At 40.4% G+C, this 20255-nt stretch overlaps 1 protein-coding gene across 2 annotated transcripts; it reads left to right on the forward strand.

The window, feature by feature from the left end:
• The first annotated feature begins 705 nt into the window (after positions 1-705).
• On the forward strand, positions 706-18478 carry MXRA5 (matrix remodeling associated 5). 2 transcript variants are annotated; one of them, XM_052774019.1, is made up of 6 exons: positions 706-921; positions 3284-3413; positions 3731-4121; positions 6781-11787; positions 12370-13270; positions 14825-18478. In XM_052774019.1, exons 1-6 carry the CDS (start codon positions 734-736, stop codon positions 16734-16736), a joined length of 8529 nt encoding a protein of 2842 aa, XP_052629979.1. In that variant the 5' UTR covers positions 706-733; the 3' UTR covers positions 16737-18478. The 2 variants fall into 2 exon arrangements, with proteins under 2 accessions (XP_052629979.1, XP_052629978.1); XM_052774018.1 differs by having other exon boundaries at positions 714-921; positions 14828-18478.
• The last annotated feature ends 1777 nt before the right edge of the window (positions 18479-20255 follow it).

The raw sequence follows: 20255 nt of genomic DNA on the forward strand, positions 1-20255 counted from the left end.
CACATCCAGCATCACACAGTAATGTGTGGCAGAGGATGACAGAGTCCAGATCTGTGGCCAACCAATTCTTTCCTTTACTCTCTCTCTCTCAATGACAGCATTTCCCATAGGCACTATGAATGGGATTCACTCAGCCGCATTTTACCCTCCTGAAAGTTAGTAGCCTGTCTAAAAACTCGGCAGCTAGGCTAGGTGAGTTAGCTAATTAGGGACCTAATGAGGCTGAATTGTACTATTTCTGGGTACCCGATCAGGTAGATACCTGATATTGTTCCTCTTGAAAGGAACGTGGGTAGCTTTTTTTCTTTCGTTGACTGTAGAGGGAGCCATGGCAATTTGCTTGAACTAGGTGCTTCCCTCGAAGTTTTCTAACTTTTAGGCGAGAGGAGTACTACTATCCTTGGCGTATAGAACAAGCCTACAGAATTTATTACCGTAGGGAGACAGCGTGACTTTGGTAAGATAGGTGTTTAGCAGAGTAGTAGAAGGGAATTACGGGGGAAAAGCTAACTCTGAAGGAGCAAATGAGGTGGAAGAAAGACAACCTCTTTCCGACTGCCCTTCGCCTTGACTCTGCAGACCTTCTGGGACGCTGCGGAGCACGGCTAGGTCTCTAAAGCTTCTTAAAAGGACTTAAACCAACCACGTTTCTTCTCTCTTTTCTCCTCTCCCCCCCTCCCCGGCTGTTTCCCCCGGACGACCCAGGAGGAGCGAGGCGAGGGGAGGCGACAAGATGGGGGCGCGGGCGGCGGCGGGGGCGCTCTCCGTGGTGCTGATCCTGGGGCTGGGGCTGCCGCCGGGCGCCCTGGGCTGCCCCCAGCCCTGCGCCTGCTACCTCCCCACCGAAGTCCACTGCACCTTTCGGTCCTTGGCAGCCGTGCCGGCGAGGATTTCGAAACATGTGGAAAGAATCAATTTTGGGTTTGTATGGCAGCTCGTAGCAAACGGCTTTGCGTTCTCGGTGCGGAATCCCGGAGCGCTTCGCACACGCACGGCGGACGGCGGTCTCCGCGTGTGCTTTTTAAGTAGAATCGCAGAGACGGGCGGTTACTCGCAGGCGCTGTAGTTCAAGCACTACCAGGACTGGCATGGAGAGAGCTTTAGCGTAGCCTTCCTGTTTCAAAGAAGAGTTACTATTGTTTTCAAATAAATATTTACATCATGGTGTCAGTGGTTCTTGGCAGATAGGACATGCAGTCTTTTATAGTCTATAAAAAAACAGATTGAATTAAGCCTGCTATGGGGTTTCTACTAAATGGTGAATTTTATCCCTGATGTCAAAAAATACAGCAGGAATAAAATTCTGTGATGTAGCCAGGTAGCATTTTGGAGAACAATGACATATAGCATATCTTAAAGCAATACAGTAAAAACAAAGTTATTCTGTTGCCTTTGCAGTTGTTTTTTGTTTTTTTTTTTTCAAGGAACTTAAGCACAATATAAGCAGACATCAATGTTTTGGGGAGAGATTGCTCAGGCTCCAACTCACTTTCCTTCTCCAGGGTATTGCCAGCTCACACCTATCTGTCAGATTGTGAGACAAGAAGGCAGGTACAGTTGGCAGGCTGCCTGTCACAGAAGTGCTGTGTAAGATCGTTATGTGACAGGGCATGGTGCAAGAGTCACAGTCCTCTTCTGCTTGATATCAGAGCTGCCTCACTGCCTGGTATGAACTCACCCTGACCGCCTCAAGGCCTGTAAGCTGCAGCTCATCATGCAATGACTGACAGTAGGGACCTTGATTTTTTTTTTTGCTTCTCCGTAGTTAAAATTTGTATCCACCAGCACTTTATCCACCTAAAGCCTAATTTTGATTTTACTCTCAAAGTGCCCTTGTACTCAGTAACTCTGTATTACAGCAATCTGTACTTTCATGCCATTTTTGAGTCAAAAATGCCTCCCTCTCCCCCCACATTCAAACCCACACATATTCACAGTCAACTCTCCCCCATATGTCAACATTCTGTGGCAATTTCTATCTCTAAATTGCTTTTGAAAATGCAATGTAGGCTTCTAAGTTATTTAGGCATTTTGGCTGTTTTTTAATAAAAGTACGTTATTTGATACTGCTAGCATAAAAGCCCTTTCCTATCTTTGTCCCTTCCCATGGAGGAACAGTCTTAGCTATCTGTTGTTGCATTTCTTTCAATTTGGAAAGCAGCTTTTACCATATTTGTATTTTAAGGTGCTATATATTTAGGAGGTAAAGATTATTTTCCGAACCGGAAATAATTTAGGTAAAATTATTTAGAGAACTTAATATTTTTTAGAAGGGCTGATGTTGAAATAAGGAATTTTAACAGGATGACTGCTATAAGCCTAGTAGATCTGTAATAGGACTAAAAATATCAAAACAGTAGCCTAAATTTGTAGCAAATTCAGAATCTTCAGATAGGTAACATGATGAGGATCTGAAAGTATTTCCTCCATATTCAAAGCATTTTAATTTCTCGCTGTCTCTTCCCTTCCTTTCTAGAAAGTGTTAAAAAATAGGAAAAATATTTAAAATTCTATGCTTAATTTAGAGGCTTAATGCCCAGATTAGCTCATACATTTAATTTTATGTCTACATGTGGAAAACCCCGAATGTAGAGCTAGGCCATCAAACTTCAGACTTCCGTATTGGCAAATAAAACCTGATTTATTTGTCCAAAGTGAAACTGAATTATTTTCAAGAAGTAGATTTTCGATATTACTTCTCTAAAAGGGGTTTATAGGCTCAAATTATGTAATTGGAAGGTCAATTCCTAGATCTTATGTAATTAGTTGCTGTAGCCAATTGCATGTTGTAACAATAAGTGAAGAGTGAAGTGGGATGTGACTTCCTGCTTCTCGTGCTGTTTGGGAGATACCTATTTTTAATGTCCTCTCTCCAAATCTTTATTCATTTATTGTTAGATGCTGTTTTGGCAACACTGCAGCCTGCCTAGTTTGCCAGACTCCATAGCATCATTGTTTGGCTACAGGCCATTAATTTATTACCATTCCATAAACCAAGCTGCATGGAAAAACACACTGACAACTATTCGAACTTAAACTCCTATTTATTACTCTTACTCCTAAATTATGGCTAAAGTGCCACAAATTGAGTTAAAAGAAATCTTAATCTAAACATGAAGTAAGTATACTTGGCCTTGTAAAAATGTTTCAGTAACTTCTGGCCCTTTGACAAGGCATTAAGATCCCTCCAGTTTTTCCTGGAAGTTAGGTTATGCTAATTTTACATTTGCAGTCCATGACAGTCAGTGCATAAAATGTAACTGCACATGTGATTTTTTTCCAGGTTTAACAGTATACAGTCTATACACGAAAACTCCTTTGCAGGACTTACAAAACTGGAATTGCTCATGATACATGGAAATGACATTCAGAATATACCTAACGGTGCTTTGAAAGATCTTGTGTCTCTACAGGTAATGATCAGGTCTTACTGAATTTCATAAATTCTAACTTCCATGAATAACAAAAGACAAAAACAAGTGGGTTTTGTAGTGCCTTTCTTAGGTTTAAGGTACCATTTTCCCCCAAATACACTGGAGATCTATTAACTACGTCTATGTCATACTTGATAATGCCAACTAATACTCAGTTGTGTTCTCCCTCTTTGACCAGCATATCATTTTTCAGTGGTGCAGAGGATATTTGAATGTGGGAGGAAAACCTCTGCTTGCTTGCTATTCTGTTTGGATTTGGATCAAAAAACAAAATTAATCTTTTTTTTTTTTTTTAGGTTTTCAAAATTAGTTACAATAAATTGAAAGTCATAACTGGCCAAACTCTTCAAGGACTTTCAAGCTTAATGAGACTGCACATGGACCACAACAGAATTGAGTTTATTCATCCAAATGCTTTTAATGGATTAACTTCTCTGAGACTGGTCCACTTAGAAGGAAATTTGCTCCAGCAGCTTCACCCCCACACCTTTTCAACATTTATGGTCCTTGATTATTTCAAACTGTCAACAGTGAGACATCTCTACCTATCTGAAAATGCTCTTAGGACCTTGCCTGCAGGGATGTTTCAAGGCATGCCACTGCTGGAAAATCTTTACCTTCATGGGAATCCATGGGCCTGCGACTGCAGTTTAAAGTGGCTCCTTGAATGGAATGAAGTTTCTGGAGGTAAGAGCAAAAATGCCAATGCTTCTTCAACTCATAATGTTAGATTTTTTTTTTTCCTGTTCTGCATATGGATAGTTCTATTATTTCCTGAGTATTATTACTTACATGATGTCTATGTGTACTATTGTGTTCCATTACCATTCAATAAATGCATGTATTTAAAAAACAGTGTAAAGAGGACGCAGTTGTGTGTCACTAGCTAAAAATCTGTATTCAAACCCAAAGGAATTAGCCATTACATTCAAGATGGAAAAAGTGATAGTGACATTTGTAGTTGGAAGAAGGAGATAGGTTATAACCTGTTAATATGTTCCTTTGCACAGCGATACACCTTTGAGTAAGGGCTGGCGATTGTTCTCAACCAGCAAAGCTAGTAACTATGTGCTCTTGTGGAAGGTGGAAACGTTGGATTTGAACTTGTTTGGCTAAGGAAGGAATGGAAATCAGGTTTCCAAATTCCTGGATGAGTCCTTTAACTTTGATGTTATTAAAGTTAAGGCCATTATGTAATATGCATCCTTCATGTCTACCTGTGTTTCTTTATTGACCACGACTTCCTTTTGTGATGGAGAAAATCTGGTTTAAGTATTTTCAGAGAACACCTACAATCTTGCAATTTTTTTCCTAGAATAACTGGTCTATCTTCGTTTAGGTTTAGATGTGAGATAAGTATCACACTGCTTAGGCTGGAACACTTCTGGTCATGTGCAGAAGCAAAATACGAGAAGCAAAAAAAAAAAACCAGAAGAGTTTTATAATGCCTATATATCAGGAATACACTAAATGAGGGTTTTTTTGAATGTCGGTTTTCGATTTGGGTATCTCAGTTCACTAATGCCCCATCTCAGGTTGCTAAGTGCTTACTGTAGTAGGCCAGAGGGACTGGTGTTACACCAAAGCTGCCGCTAAAATATTAAGAGGGAATTGGCATTTAATTGCAGCTGAAGATGTCTCAAATGAATGCTGGAGTCACAAGGTATATATAATGATTTGAAGCACGTATGGTGGATAATGGTGGGTCTTGCCATCTTAGAATATGTAATTCATCGCAGTTTTGCACTTAGCTATACGACAATACTTTTAAGAGTGTGTGATACTTGAATGTGTAATGTAAGTGTTCCTGCCTGAACTGATACTTGAGGCATCTAACTTTGATAGTCTATTTCACTAGCTTACATTTTAATATTCTTATATACTCTCCTTGACCCAAATGAGTATGTATATTAAGTGTACTTAAGTTGCACTATAAGTTATAACAATGAAATACTAGATGAACTTTCTTCCCTTGTGCCGTGTTGGCTTTTTAACATTTTTATTCAATTAGATTCCCTTTTTGCACTACAACAGCAATGATTATGGGAAAGAGAAAAGAATTTATCCATGCCATTTACATGTATGACAGGTTTTGCATCTTTATATAACTGTAACTTTAACTTCCTTGGGAATTCTGTCCAAATAGAGTTATTAAAGTTCTTCAGACCAATGTGACCACTGCCAAGTTGGTTGTGGGCCAGTTCTGTCATGAAGCGTGCTTTCCTTATCTTTGAAACATCAGACTTGAATCTGCAAGTGATAGACTGGTTCAGTTAAATATTCCATTTGTAAGAACTTTTCAAGCGAATTGATGTATCAGACTGGAAAAGCATATATTTTTGAATTAAAAAATGGTATGAAATTTTGCCGCTCTTCCCCTTCTTCTAACATTTTGCCTTATAACCCACCTGTATATTGGTCATTCATTCAAAGATCCCTTATTCCTCAGGAGTGATCAGCATGACAGTTATTCCTAGAATAACTGGAATACATTTTATTTACAACATGTTTCCAAACTAAATATGTAAGGCGACATTTGCCATTCTAGTGAGCAGAACAATGTAATAAATATATGACTGTTATTTTGCAGACAGGAGTATTTCTGGCATTGTTAGAAGAGAGGAGTCAAGGCTATCATTTCCTGTTTTAGTGCTCCTTCTCTTTTTTAGTTTTTTATTTTATCATTGCAGAGTTTACAGTTATTTCAGAGGTCAGGGAAGAAGTGGCACTTTCTGGAGGTTTTTTTGCTGATGACAAATAGCTTGTAAGTGCAGGAACTAGTCAGCAGATTTTGGTAGCTACAGTAGAATGTTTTGTATATTGCCAGTACTGTTGTTAATGAATAGAGAAGAATAAAAAGCTTCTTGGATTATTTAATGATGAAGTCCAGCATTTCTCGGGCAAATGCTGCATGTTTGAAAGCTGAGAGGACCCAGTCCTCTTCACGTTAGATCCACAAGTTCGATAGGTAGGCTGTCACTGAACAGATGCAGACTTTTTAACACAGCGTAGATTTTTGCTGACTTATAAAATATTGCTCTAAAGACTTCAATTTCTAGGCATTTTATTCAGAGGCAGTGAATCTAATTTTCAGAAGGATGGAGTATTCAATCCTCTCATTAAAGTCAGAAGAAATTGTGGTCAGTTTGAGAATCAGGCGCCCATTCAACTGTAAAACAAAGCGGTGCCGTTTTAAAAGCCTTGCCTTATGTGTCATGTGCCATAATGCATTCCTCATGCGGTCCATTTTGCACTTTTGAGAGTTCTCTAACTCTAGGACAGAGTTTTTCAGCTTACCTATCTTTTGTTTCCCCCCTTTTTTTTCTTTCTTTTTTTTTTCTTGCAGGTGTTTTAAAATGCAAAAAGGACAAAGCCTATGAAGGGGGGCAGCTCTGTCCTAAGTGCAACAGCCCGAAACAGCTGCAGAAAGAAGATATTCAAAACTTGAAAGATATTTCCTGTAGGAAACCTGTCATTCAGTCCTCACTGAGGCAGAATAGCAGCACTCAAGATGAAGAAGATGGTGACAGTTATGAACTCCCTCTGGAAGAGCTTCAGTCCTCTCCATGGAACATTACTCTAAACATGACTGATGAGCATGGCAATATAGTCCACCTGAACTGTGAAATCAAAAAACCAACAGGCTCTACCAGAATTCAGTGGAATCAAATCCAGACTCAGGAGATAGAAATAAATGCTACAATTTCACTGGATTTTGAATGTCCAATGAATCGAGAAAACTATGAAAAACTATGGAAGCTTATAGCTTATTACAGTGAAGTACCTGTCAAATTAGAGAGGGAATTTATGCTCAGCAAAGAGCCTAAAATAAGCTATCAGTACAGGCAAGGCTCAGATTATGATGCTCTTTACTACACAGGCGTAAAAGCTCAAATACTGGCTGAGCCTTCCTGGGTAATGCAAGCTCTTATAAATATCCAATTAAACAGGCGCCAGAGTACAGGGAAAAAAGTGGTGCTATCTTTTTTTACTGCGTTTTCTCAGAAAATTCGTACCAAAGACACTGGGCAGCAGAGAAGCTGGGTAATGATAGAGCAAAACCAGAGCACAAGGACAGCACAGAGTGTGGTGGAGGGGTCGGAGCTGCAGCTGAGCTGTGATGTGAAAGCCTCCGAGGGCCCCTCCATTCAGTGGCTCTTTCCAGATGGGACTAAACTGCAGGCGCCATTTAATCAGAAAGACAGTAGGTTTTCCATTCTTAGTAGCGGCCAGCTAATGATCAAAGCAGTGAGTTACACTGATGGTGGTTTGTACCACTGCGTTGCCCAAGTGAGAGATGATGTGGACATAATGGCTTACAGACTTCTAGTGCAGCCTCCAGCTATACAGGTAGCTGATTCAGATGTAGTGAGAGTTGAAAAAAATGTTGGAGATCCAATAGTTTTGCCATGCAATGCAGTTGGCATCCCAGAGCCACAGTTGAACTGGATTCTTCCAAACAGCCAGGTACTTACTGATTTATCAAACTCTTCAAAAGGATATATGTTGGACAATGGCACTTTGCTTATTCCAAAAAGCCACGTCAGTGATAGTGGCCATTACAGATGTGTGGCTGTCAATCAGCAGGGATCAGATCAGTTTGTTGTAAGGGTCACAGTAAATAAAATGGTGTCTGACAGGTCATTTAAAAGAGTAAAACTAAAAAAGCGCCCAGGCTCTAAAAGTTTGTCAAAAACAAGAGGGCGAGTCATAGATGATGGAGAGGGATCAGGGACAGGAGGGGTGGAGGAGTTCCCACGAAGAAAGAACCACCTGAAAGACTGGGAAATATCCTTCAAACAAAAAAGTGACCAGGTGCCAGAGACTCAAATTAAAAAGGGGAAGAAGGGCAGAAGGAAAATGAAAATCTGGAAAAGTACTGATAAAACCGATGACAGCAATGTTGCAGAAGGCCGGAGAGTATTTGAATCTCGAAGGAGAATTAATGTGGCAAGCAAGCAGATTAATCCACAGCATTGGGCTGACATTTTGGCAAAGGTCCGTGGGAAGAATCTTCCTAGAACAACAACAGCTGCAGCCATTTCTTCAACAACCGCACTGCCATCAGTCATGCAGAAAACTACTCCAGTCCCTCATCCGGTAGCTAGCCCTCCGCCTTCAGAGACAGCAGCTGATGTGGTAGATTCCTCTGCTGAGACATCACCTGTGAGTGAAGATGAGCCATTCCCAGTCACTGTTTCCCACAACACTAACGCATTTTCAGTCCAATCCATATTAACGAGCTCGGAAGCTGAACCCTCCTCCGACCACAGGGCTTTAGAAACACCTGCAAGTATACACTCTGTAGAAATCGCTGTATCAGGTCCATATTTGACTCCTGTCTCTGCAACTGTGCAACCCGAAGGCCAGCAGCATCTTGATGTCAGGACTGATGATTCAGTTGTAGTTAGAGAAAATATCCATGCTTTCACTGAAGAACCTCTAACCAGACAAATTGTAACAAACTTTCCTAGAATCCAGAGCAGTTCATTCACAGTGGAAAGTGAAGATAGAACTATATCTTCTATATCAGAGGAAAATTCTGCTTTTGCTGAGCTACCGCTTGATGCTACTGTCCTAGCTGAGTCTCAGACTGTGGATCTTCATAGTGTCATAGAGACAAGTGTGAAGTTAAATGAAGTGGACCCAATGAGTGTTGACACCATAATTTTAACACCTTCTCAGCTGGATGAGATCATCCCAACAGGTTCTGTAGGCACTACTACCATTTCTTCATCCGTTTCTCCATTTGTTACAGAAAAGAGCGATGACTTGATAGACCAGCACAAAGAAGTATCCACAGGTCAGCCAAAAATGGCAGACTTAAGTACAAGTTTTCCATCTGTCACACCCATCAGGGTTCAGAGCATGGAAGAACCTGAGACCCACAGGAATACATTGACTCAAGAAAGCATGTCCAGCAGTTATGCAGAGAGTTTTCAGGGAGGAGAACGTAGAAACCTGGCTGCTCCAAAACCAGATCCCACATTCATTTTGCATAGTACTGATGCTCTTCGTAAAACAACAGAGGGGATAAAAACTGCTTCTTCCATCAGTAGATTGGCCACTGTGGCCACAACAACAACTCCCTATAGAAAGACCATGCCTTCACTTATTACTCAGCATGTTAGAAAAAGGCCTTATGGGAGAAGGAGATTGAGGCCAAACAGAATCCGACAAAGACCAAAGCCTTCCCCCGCTGTTGTTTTAACCACAGAGGCAATGCCTGTCGTTCCAAGGACACCTGAAGTTGAAGCTGTGACCAGAACATCTTCTGCAACTCTTGCAAGTCCTGATCTTAAAAACAATGTCAAAATACAGGCTAAGGAAGAGAAGCATGTGGAATTCACTTCTTCATTAGTTACTGATTCGATTGTCTTAGAGAAAATTACCAAAATCAGAGAGGTGGTCACAACTTCATTCTTTAGGCCTACTGCTTCTCCACCTGAAGCAAAACCTGTGACACTCTCTGCTGCTCCCGAAACCTTGGCACTTCCAGTGACTGCACCTATCACGATTTTATCATCATATGTTGTACATGACACAGTTCCCACGAAAGAGTCAAGTGCACCTCTGAAACCAGAGCAAAGTGAAGTGCCAGCATACCATTCATTAGTCAATATATCTGAGGAGAAGGGCATTAAAGCAGATTCTATAACTATGGATAGTAAGGCAGAACAATCAAGCACAACAGCTTCTCCTGAGCATATGAACAGCTTGATACTATCTACAAAACCAGAATCTCAAGAAGAGCCTGTCCTATTTGACTCAGAAGTTGTGGTTAATGAAACAACCACTGGAACATTCCAGCTGAAATATCCCACTATGACTGACTTAAATATTCCTGTTGGCACAGTGGAAGTTTCAAAGGAGCCATGGAAGCCCACAGTGTCTTTAGAAACACCAGCAATAACTGAGACACCTCAGCAACATGAGATGATTACTTTGTCCTCCTCCTTCAGCACGACAGAAACTCAGACTTTTCTACTTAGAGAAACAAAGAAATCTGTTGCTTCTCAGACTGGGACAAAGCCATCTTCCTTGGATAAAAAGGAAGTTATGATGTCACATGTATTTCATCATGATCCCACTTTGCAGACAACTGAAAGGCTTCCGACTACATCCACTGCCTTTATTCCATTTATAAAATTTGCCACTCTTCCCCCTTCCATTTCAAGCACTTCACATCCTTCTCTTCATTATACCACCGAGGAAAGTAATGCCTTCAATCAAGAAAGGTTCCCAGAAGCAAAACAAGTTGAAGCAGGTGGTGACAAAATGGTGGTGAGCTCAAGGCGGAAGGTACACCCTACTCCTTCCTCTAGCCAAAACAGGATTAGCATACAGTCGAAAGAGGAGCAATTCAAAGAGTTGTATAGTAGCAAGTCAAACAACAGTTTACTGCTAAATCCAAACCTTCCCCATCCACCTGCTGGAATGATACCAAGCCTAAACCAAAGACTGCCTGTTGTGCCTCCAAAGCATGTTCCAGTAAGAGGCACAGTGAAGCCTCCATATATTGTAACACAAGGTTCATTTCGCTATTTTATAACACAGCAGCCTCTTCACTACACAAACAAACCAGAGATAACAGCATATGCAGCACATACCATCCAGGACAAAAAATCTTTTGCCTCTCAGAGAGAAACAACTACCCCAACACAAGCGTCTCCATTTCACAAAACAAATCCATTCACTGTAAGCAAGTTTGGTAATCAGGGTCAGAACAGATACAATATTAATTCAAGATTTTTTGGAAATAACTATGTCCCAGATAACAGAGGCACAGCAGGGAGACTACCAAGTCAAGGGATCCCCTATTATCCCAGTTCCAGAATGCCATTCCTTTTCAACAGAACAAGGATATTCCCTCACTTAGGTTTGCATCCTAAACCAGTGGTCCCTAGTCAGCTAGTCCCAAAAGACACAAATGAGAAGAAGGTCGGCCAGGTCTTCCCTACTAGGATTACAGTTCAGAGAGCTACAGCTATTCCAGTGCCTCCAATGCCACACACCACAACCACCACATCACCACCACCAGTGATTTTGAAGATCACCCCTCCAGCCTTTCAGCACACAAAACCACAGATATCCACGACAGTTCATCCTTTTAAAAGTGTCCATCATCATCACCATCAAAAAGTTCCATCTGTGCCTTACGTGGGAACCTTTATGCCACACAATTCGACTGTAATTCAATCTTCCACTAATTTCAGGATACACGGAGAAAGACCTAAAATTATCACAAAAGGGTCCCAGAGCATATCCATTCTTGCCGAAACAGATGCTTTTATCCCTTGTGATGCAGTAGGGGAACCCAAGCCTTTTATTACTTGGACAAAAGTCTCTACAGGTAAGACAAGAGAAAACTGTGTTCTTCCACATGGTTTTTTAAGAGTACAAATACTTGGGTTGTTGCATAGAAATGCAAAATGATTGCAGGAATAGTCCAAACCACTGGAGAATAATTTCTGTCTCTTTTAAAACGTGACTAACTGCAACTAATCATTGCAGGTAAAATGACTTTGCAGTATTTCTTGTAGTAAAAGAAAACCTCTACCATTTAATAATTATTCACAGCAGTTAGAGTTTGTGAGTATGGGTTTGTTAACATTGCTGCCTCAAATATTGATGTGTATGTCATTTCCATAGGCAGAAGGAAAAGAGAAATTACATAAAGATTTAAGAGGAATCCTAAAGCATAAAGCCCTTAAAAGTTCCCACACTGTACATGCTTGCAAGCTAGTATGGTTAGTTCTGCAATAGAAACAAACACTAATTGGAGCTATGGAGAGTGTCAGACGTTATGTGATCCATCTGAAGTTGTAGTTGGTGTTAAGTAAATCTAAAATCTTAGGTAAGACTTTTTCAGTGCAATGATGTATGTCTTAAGCTCTTTGACTTTCTGTTTCTTTCTTTCCTCTCACCTTCCCAGGAGCTCTAATGACAGCCAACACCAGGTTACAAAAGTTTGAAGTCTGGAAAAATGGTACCCTCCTTATCAGAAATGTTCAACTTCAGGATCGTGGACAGTATTTGTGCACAGCTCAGAACCTGCATGGCATAGATAAAATGATCATTGTGCTCACAGTTGTAGCCCATCAGCCCAAAATTTTACTTTCCCGCTATCGAGATGTCACAGTCTATTTTGGAGACACCATAGCAATGGAATGTCAGGCTAGTGGGACTCCAAGCCCACATATTTCATGGATTTTCCCGGATAGGAAGATTTTGCAGACAGTCACCACCACAGAAGGCAGGATAATGCTTCATGAAAATCGAACCCTGTCTATCAAGCAAGCAACTTTTTCAGACCGAGGAGTTTACAAATGCGTAGCAAGCAATGCTGCAGGAGCTGACAGCATTGCAGTGAGGCTGCACATTGCAGCCTTACCCCCCATCATCCAGCAGGATAAGCAAGAGAACATTTCCTTGCCCCTCGGTAGCAGTATTAACATCCACTGCACTGCCAAAGCAGCGCCTTCTCCCAGCATCCGCTGGGTGGTCTTCGATGGCACGCAAATCCGACCTTCTCAGTTTGTCAATGGGAATTTATTTGTTTTTCCCAATGGAACTCTTTATATTCGCAACGTCTCCCCCAGAGACAGTGGGACCTATGAGTGCATTGCTGCTAATATGGTGGGAGCTGCCAGGAGAACAATACAACTCCATGTGAAGAAGCACGCGTCTAATGCCAAGATCACTGGGAGCTCTCCTCAGAGAACAGATGTGACATACGGCAGCATCCTGCATTTGGACTGTAGTGCTTCGGGTGACCCCTGGCCTCGGATATTATGGAGGTTGCCTTCCAAAAGGATGATTGATTCCCTACACAGGTAAATTACTATTTGAGGTGTCACAGCTAAATTACAGTTTAGATGAACTTCGAGAACTAAAACCATCTGTATCTGTACAAGTTTCTTTCTTGACTTCTGTGAGTTTTGAATGAGGCCCCCAATCCTTAAGGAAGAATTTGAAATTATATCAAAAGATAGCCAAGTCGTAACTTAGCATAATTTTCTTGAAAACAATCGTACTCTTGAAAAGTCAGCATCAGGTGTTTGGGATAAGCTGCCACTATTTGTCTTTTACAGCCACTTGTAAATATAGTAAAAAGTCCAGTGGCAAAAGTTAAGATATACAGCTTGTGTACTGCTTGTTCCAATGTGCTTAGTCTGCATGGAGTTGCATCGGTGCCTGCTTTTCCCCAGAAGAAAAGGGTTCACTGAATTTTGTTTATCTGTTGTACAAATCATTATACACAGTAAATATGGGGCAAAGAAATCATCTTATAATTATTTAAGTAAGCATGATCATTTTAACATCCTTGTATAAATAAATATTACCTTGCAATAAGGTTTGTGCAAACCCAGTTGCATATAAATGCCTTAAACAATACCTTCTCCAATGTTCGCAATATCAAGTAAAATATCACTTCTCCAAATCTACAATAATTGTCCTAAGACTTTGCCGAAAACACAATTTCTTCTCCATAAATTATTCATTACTCACTCTTTGAGCACTATAGACAGATGAGAAATGTACTGAAATTATAATGCACAATTGTCAACAAGTTTCTTAATAGCTGAACATAGTCATCATTTTTTTCATATTGACAAAAAATATATTTGCGTACCCTGTAGATAACACAAAATCCAGAATTCATTTCATGCCTCACAGTGATAGCAACAAAATACTGTTTGGTTTTTTTTTTCATTTTCCCTTGTGATCTTTATGTGGGCTGCTTTTCAAATACAGGAGATCTTCTTTGGGGAGAAAATTGGGGCTACTGAGGAAATTAGTTTTGACCACAATACACCAATTCCATATGGAAGTGGAAAGGAATACTAGCTTTTTAGCACATTGAAAATCTTTTTTTCCATATTTCAAAGCTTAGCAATATTTTGCTTCTTTGTGATTGTTCTAAAGGTTTAAAGTGTTATACCTGTTGCCAGAGGAAGTTACTCATCTTGATTTGTTTTAAGCTGAGGACCCAAGTGCCAGACGCCATAGTTATGGTCCATATAGGTTTATGTGGAGTGTATCGTTCAGAGATCCCATATTTGAATGTTACACAATAATGTACCTGCAGTCAGAGGAGTCAAAAATACCATCATTTGGTGTTTAATGCTCAAAACCACCTTTAAAGTCATTGAATGGAATAGAATTGCTTGGTTACGAGTGAATAGAATCATTTTTTTTCCATTTGCTTTTTGGTGGTGATGATCTTGGACATTTCAGACCATCTAATTATCTAAAGATAGCAATGCTCCTCTCCTTTTTTTCAGCATGGTTGAGTTGTTTGTTTTTTTCCCCAGGTTTCACTCAGTAATTAATACCTAAAATGTGATTTTGCAGCTCATGTTCTCTTCTTTTTTCTTTCCTTACAGTAGCTTGGAGACTAGAATCAAAGTATTCAGCAACGGGACTTTGGTTGTGCATTCAGTTACAGATAAAGATGCAGGAGACTATTTGTGTGTGGCCCGCAATAAGATCGGGGATGACTACGTGGTCCTTAAAGTGAATGTGATGATGAAACCAGCAAAAATAGAACATAAGAATGAGAATAACCACAAGGTCAAGTACGGAGGGGACCTGAAAGTTGACTGTGTAGCCACAGGTCTGCCAAATCCTGAGATCTCCTGGGGTCTCCCAGATGGCAGCATGATCAATACCTTCATGCAGTCAGATGACAGCGGCAGCCGGACGAAGCGGTACGTGGTCTTCAATAATGGAACCCTGTATTTCAATGACGTTGGACTGAGAGAGGAAGGGGACTACACCTGCTATGCCGAGAACCAGATTGGGAAGGATGAGATGAAAGTGCGGGTCAAAGTAGTGGCTGAGCCTGCAACTATCAGGAACAAAACATACGTCATTATTAATGTACCCTATGGTGATGTTGTCACAGTAGCATGTGAAGCCAAAGGAGAACCCACTCCCAAAGTGACCTGGCTCTCCCCAACCAACAGGCCCATTCCTGCCCTATCTGACAAATACCAGATCTATAGGGATGGCACCCTCCTCATCCAAAAGGCCCAAAGATCTGACAGTGGTAACTATACTTGCGTAGTGCGGAACAGCGCTGGCGAAGATCGGAAAATCGTCTGGATCCACGTTAATGTTCAGCCTCCCAGAATCAATGGTCACCTCAGTGCAATAACATCTGTGAGGGAGACAGCCACCAGGGACAGCCGGAAACTTATTGACTGCAAAGCTGAAGGCATCCCTGCTCCACGGGTCTTATGGGCTTTTCCAGAAGGAGTAATCCTGCCAGCTCCCTACTATGGGAACAGGATCACTGTGCATCGCAATGGTACGTTGGACATCAGAGGGGTGAGGCAGACAGACGCGGTGCAGCTCATATGCATCGGACGGAACGAAGGAGGGGAAGCAAGACTGATTGTGCAGCTCCTCATCACAGACCATTTGGAGAAACCCTCCTTCAGAGACCCCGTCAATGAAAGGATCACTGCCATTGCCGGGCACAGCATCAATCTGAACTGCTCAGTCCAGGGGAACCCCAAGCCCAGCACAACCTGGATCCTTCCCAATGGCACTGAAGTGCTGAGTGGCAGCCGTCTGCACAGATTTTACCATAAGAGGGATGGGATCTTACACATCAGCAGCCTCTCCGCTGGGGATGCTGGGACTTACCGCTGTACAGCCAGAAACCCAGGAGGTTATGTGGAACGAGTAGTCTTCCTGAAGGTGGGACTCAGGCCAGAAATCAGCAACCAGTACAACAACCTGGTGAGCATCATCAATGGAGAAACTCTGCAGCTCCATTGCATCACCCAGCCAAACCAGCGGGCGCAGGTCTCCTGGACGCTGCCCAACGGGATGGTTCTGGATGCCCCCCAAGCTGTGGGTCGCTTTTCCCTGCAGGAGAATGGCTCACTGACAGTGCGCGAGGCTTCTGTGTTTGACAGGGGGACTTACCTGTGCAAGGTGTCCTCAGAGTATGGCACTTCTGTTATGAACGTGCCTGTCATTGTGATAGCCTATCCTCCCCGGATCACCAGTGAGCCTGCACCCGTCATTTATGCAAGGCCTGGAAATTCAGTAAAACTGAACTGCATGGCCATTGGGATTCCTAAAGCAGAAATAACGTGGGAGCTTCCAGACAAATCACATCTGACAACAGGAGCTCAGTCCCGTCTGTATGGAAACAAATTCCTCCACCCTCAGGGGTCATTAGTCATCCAGCAGTCTACTCAAAGGGACGCAGGCTTCTATAAATGCACTGCTAAAAATATACTAGGCAGTGATTCGAAAACAACCTACATACACATATTCTAACACTAAAACAAATGCCTTTGGCTGGGTACTAGTGTTCAAGTCACTGCCAAGCGAGTGCAACAAGGAAAGTACTGCTTGCAACAAAGCCAGGAAGGCTGAGGGCAGGAAAAAAAGGAATTAATCCTATTTTCATGCAAAGTGCATTGCTTTTGTACTCAATATGGTAGTAAGTCCCTGCAATAAAAGGAGGCAGTAGACATACTGAAACTGAGGAGACTAACACATTGGAAAAGGTCTTTAAATTGTTAAGAGAGTGTAGTGTGGTTTTTCATGCTATCCAATAGCATCTGAGACCTAAAGTACTCTATTCTTGTCAATAGTCCAAAGCTATTCCTTGTTCTAACAAGCACCTTAAAAGTACCAAAGAAGTATTAACTGTTAATAAATGAGCTGCAGTGATAGAAGTGCTTTAGTAAAACATAATTTTCTTAATACCCTGCAGCGCTCTTACATAATCTAGCCTTATAGAATATGATTACTAACCTTTCTGTTCATTCTTCTATCAGCTCTTCAAAATCAAAGACTAACTTAGCAAATAAGAGTGATCTATTTTAATAAAAATACATGCAGACATTACTTACCTTAACATATGAACAAACCTTTTCCAGCTACTAAGGATGCTACAGTCAAATCATTCATTATATATTTTATATATGTTTTTAAATCAGACTATGAGACTAGAAAGAGTAACAATGAACTTGGTCTCATTTTATAAATTATTGGTCTTTACAAGACTCTGATACATTACAGTGTTTTATAATATTAAGGTCAATATACTGTACATTTTATAATAAAAAATATTTTCCAAAAAATGTATTCACTCTGTTTTTCATTTTGTTTTGAGAAAATAGAGAACTCCAAACAATGAGAGTATGAAGTTAAGTCAAAAAACAGAAGTCATGTACTGTTATACATACTCTTTATCTTTCTAAATGTGATTTCCTAATAAAAACTTAACACTACTGTATATTTCAGGATACACTTACAATTTCAATATTTTTTTCTGCAATCAAGGATGGTTGATTGGATAATGTACATAATTTTAATAAGATTTATCAGTTACACTATAGAAATGATTGCTACAAGATTCTGAATATGCTCATGTTTCAACAAACAACTCCAGTCGGAATTTTGCAGATGTTAACTCACCTTTAAAACGTACAGATTCTCTGAGATATTCCTGAAGTCTTAAATTTCTGATTGTTCGTAAAACTTACTTATGCTCATGTTTTAAAATATGATGAGAATAAAAGCTTTATTTTTATTTTCTCTAGTGATCAAAACATGGCAGAAACTAATGTAATGTGTTATCCTAATATTTACATTTTGTAAAAACGGTGAACAAAGATTTCCTCACCCCGCAAATTTATCCAGTTTAGGAAAATTGTAAGCTGTTGCAAAATGTGTATTTATCATCATGGTAAACAAACAGAACTGAACTACTTGAAGTAAAAAGTATTTGATTAGAAGGGTGTTGAATTAAATGACAAGGACAAGTACCTTGTTGAAGATACAAGGAGCATAATTTATGTGAAAGAATATTTTATAAAATTTATTTTTTAAAAAGTCAGTGCAGGCTAAAAAGTTGTGGTTTGTACACAAGCATTTATTAAAGTTACGTTACTGGCCTAATTAAAAGGCACTTAATTATGTCTTAGTTTCTCTTTTATGGTTTAAACCCTTGGGCCCTAAATCAGCAAATCAGTGCTCAAGGTGAAGCATGTGCCTAAATATCTGGCAAGGGTGTAGCTGCTTGTGAAAGTAGTTAAAGAAGAAAGAAACAACTATTCAAATAGATTTTTAACTAGATTGCTCATGTGGTCTTTTCTAATCTGGCTGTTTTCCTTGAACATGTCACAGATTAGATATGTCTTTAGTTTCGTTATTTAATTTTAGCACTTCTTTATTTTATAGTAGTTCTTGGAAAATAGTAATACAATTTTAATAATAATACATCTTCTAAAAGAGTCTGAAGTCAGCATTTTAGCATTGGGGTAGGAGTCATGCACTTTTATTCATTTGTCTGTCCAGTCTTCAGTTAACACTTACGTGAATTGAGAGATATTCTTGGATGCTAAATGACTTCTATATATTTCCATTAAGCAGACTTTTTTTTATGTTAAGGGAAGAAAATAGGATCCAAAATCAAATATTTGATCTGTTGGGATCAAACAAAGCATCTGATAGTATTTTATTCATCAATCCAGAATTTCCACTGCTGCCAGTGGAAGTTTTGGAGGCACAAAAAATGAAAGATTTGGCTTAAGTCCTGCTCTTAATTCAAGTCAAGACTTGCATGCTCGCAAAATTCCCTCAAAATTGGATTTAACATTTTTTTATGTATTATAATTTCCATGATGTTTGCCTTCACCCCTTTAATGAAAACACACCCCCAATGCAAGGCTTATAAAATACAGTTTTCTTCCAAAATAAATGTAACTACAGTTTAACAAATATCTTATGAACATTTTTGACACTCAGGCAGTGTTTGGCCATATGTCCTGTCTGTCATATTCTTTCTCTGCTGAGACACCAGTTGTCCAGGATGTCCATCTTGAGTTCCTTTTGTAGAAATAAAGAAGTTCATGGGGAAACCATGTCTGTTCCAGGACTTCTGTTCTTAGGCCTGAATCTACATGTGTCGTGGTTTAACCCCAGCCAGCAACTAAGCACCACGCAGCCGCTCGCTCACTCTCCCCTACCCTCTCCACTGGGATGGGGAGGAGAATAAAAAAAAAGAGGTAAAATTCATGGGTTGAGATAGGAACGGTTTAATAACTAAAGTAAAATACAATAATATAACAATAATAATAAAGATGAAAGGAATATAACAAAAAAGAGAAATAAAACCCAAGAAAAGACAAGTGATGCACAATGAAATTGCTCACCATCCACTGACTGATGCCTGAGCAGCAATCCACCTCTCTCGGCCAACTCCCCCCAGTTCATATACTGAGCATGACGTCCTATGGTATGGAATATCCCTTTGGCTAGTTCGGGTCAGCTGTCCTGGCCGTGCTCCCTCCCAGCTTCTTGTACACCTGCTTGCTGGCACAGCATGGGAACCTGAAAAATCCTTAACTTAGGATAAGTGCTACTTAGCAACAACTAAAACATCAGTGTGTTATCAACATTATTCACACAGTAAATTCAAAACACGCTGTACCAGCTACTAAGAGGAAAATTAACTCTGTCCCAGCCGAAACCAGGACATGTCACTCCATGTGCTGAATCACCCATCAAATGAAGGCAGTCGTAGGACACTGAATTTAAATCATAACTTCTTCCTTTATTTCCATGTAATTATCAGCAAGCTGTGTTAAATAAATCAATGACAAATTCACATTGCTTCAAGGACACAACACTTCACTAATTTTTTTTTCAGAAGTCTTCATTCATCTTTCAGACCAAGCAGGAGCCATACATTCAAAGACAATGGAGCTTGTTCCTTTTCTGATTTTGAGAGGTGCTGGAAAGTAAGTGCTTGCTCTTGGTTTGAGAAGGTTTCACAGTTTTCAC

Source organism: Harpia harpyja, chromosome 22 (genome assembly GCF_026419915.1).
Source record: "Harpia harpyja isolate bHarHar1 chromosome 22, bHarHar1 primary haplotype, whole genome shotgun sequence".
NCBI classification, from domain to species: Eukaryota; Metazoa; Chordata; class Aves; order Accipitriformes; family Accipitridae; genus Harpia; species Harpia harpyja.

What these genes read in the sequence shown, in the direction of transcription:
- MXRA5 (XM_052774019.1), top strand. Translation starts at nt 734, where the DNA reads ATGGGGGCGCGGGCGGCGGCGGGGGCGCTCTCCGTGGTGCTGATCCTG. An exon ending in ATGGAATGAAGTTTCTGGAG is followed by an intron (nt 4,122 to 6,780) that starts GTAAGAGCAAAA and finishes TTTTTCTTGCAG; the next exon opens with GTGTTTTAAAATGCAAAAAG. An exon ending in ATGATTGATTCCCTACACAG is followed by an intron (nt 13,271 to 14,824) that starts GTAAATTACTAT and finishes CTTTCCTTACAG; the next exon opens with TAGCTTGGAGACTAGAATCA.